Raw genomic sequence first — 1,207 nt, forward strand, 5'->3', positions numbered from 1 at the left:
GAAATTGATATCATAAATTTTGTGCTCCTAGTTCAGCTTTCGTCACTCGAAAAATTTACCTCAAAGAGGTGTTTATTTGATTTTTGATTTCAGCAAGTAAATTTAAGTATCGTTATAATTCGTTCAAAAAGCTCTATCGATTCCTACATTTAGTTTTCTTCTAGCGAAGCGGTGAGTATTCTTCAGTAGTTCCGAAAATTCTTAAGATTTTATAGTACCTGTAAATTCCCTTTTCCTCATTTAATCCGGATGTTTCTGCTCTAAAACATCTGCTAACAGCAGCCACTTTAATAGGAAGGATTTCTTGGTTAAAAATCTCACCCGAAAATAAACCGGCCAAAGCCATCTCGGAAGTTCCGGACAAACACTCCCCTGTAATAATTTTATAAACTTGAGTCCGGTCACCATCCGTATGCATACCACAACCGTTTATAATATATTTAGGTAATATATCGGGTACAGATATTAAACGAAAATCTTTCTTTTTAATGTATTTGATAGTATAACGAATTAGTGCTTGTTCTAATCCAGCGAGATCTCCCATTAGATAGTAGCTCTTGTGCCCATTGTAATGTCCCAGATGTTCCGTCCTTAAAAAGTTCAAATATTTACAAACAACTGAAAACTCTTCTGCTTTAGGAAAACGTGAAAGCTCTACGTATATTTCACACGGTTCATCGCCATATTTCATCAATCGGCTATGTGTGTTGTTTGGTAATTTCGCAATTTCTATTTCTATCTTCTTCTTAATACTGCGATCCTCTGGGTGTTTATGTAATTCTCCAAGCAGAGATCTTATCAAAGGCACATTATTGCAATGTTTTCTTAGTAATATATTCTCTTCGGCAATTTTAAGATATTCCCAATTTAAATCAAGTATGGAAGTTGCCAATTGTCTCAACCCGACATTGTTATTCCGCCCACATAACTTGGCGTTAAAAACTTCCAAACATCCAAGTAAGCGTGGCTGACTAAGCAAATGTCTTAAAGTACCCATTTAAAACCGAAGAGTAGACATAGACTTGTCAAATTGCCTTTATTATCATGCACACTATTTGATTTAGAAAAGTTTACGCGATTGTAGATAGCGCGAAAATATCGTTTCATTTCAATCATACGGATAAACAATAAAGTTGGAGACACAAATGGTAGAGCTGCAAATATATCGATGTCAGTATCGATATATCGAGTAATTGTTTTTTTTTTT

The 1,207-nt window shown here is 34.7% G+C and overlaps 1 protein-coding gene across 1 annotated transcript; it reads right to left on the minus strand.

Moving 5' to 3' along the window:
• Positions 1–66: 66 nt before the first annotated feature.
• Positions 67–1,169, minus strand: LOC108356717 (serine--tRNA ligase, mitochondrial-like). The gene has a single exon (XM_017607817.1). It carries the CDS (start codon positions 995–997, stop codon positions 161–163), a length of 837 nt encoding a protein of 278 aa, XP_017463306.1. The 5' UTR covers positions 998–1,169; the 3' UTR covers positions 67–160.
• Between the last annotated feature and the right edge of the window lie 38 nt (positions 1,170–1,207).

The sequence above is a fragment of the Rhagoletis zephyria genome, unplaced genomic scaffold (genome assembly GCF_001687245.7).
Source record: "Rhagoletis zephyria isolate East Lansing unplaced genomic scaffold, Rhagoletis_zephyria_1.1 Rzeph_scaffold_63910, whole genome shotgun sequence".
NCBI lineage: Eukaryota > Metazoa > Arthropoda > Insecta > Diptera > Tephritidae > Rhagoletis > Rhagoletis zephyria.

Coding starts and splice junctions, on each gene's coding strand:
- LOC108356717 (XM_017607817.1), bottom strand. CDS start 997: ATGGGTACTTTAAGACATTTGCTTAGTCAGCCACGCTTACTTGGATGT.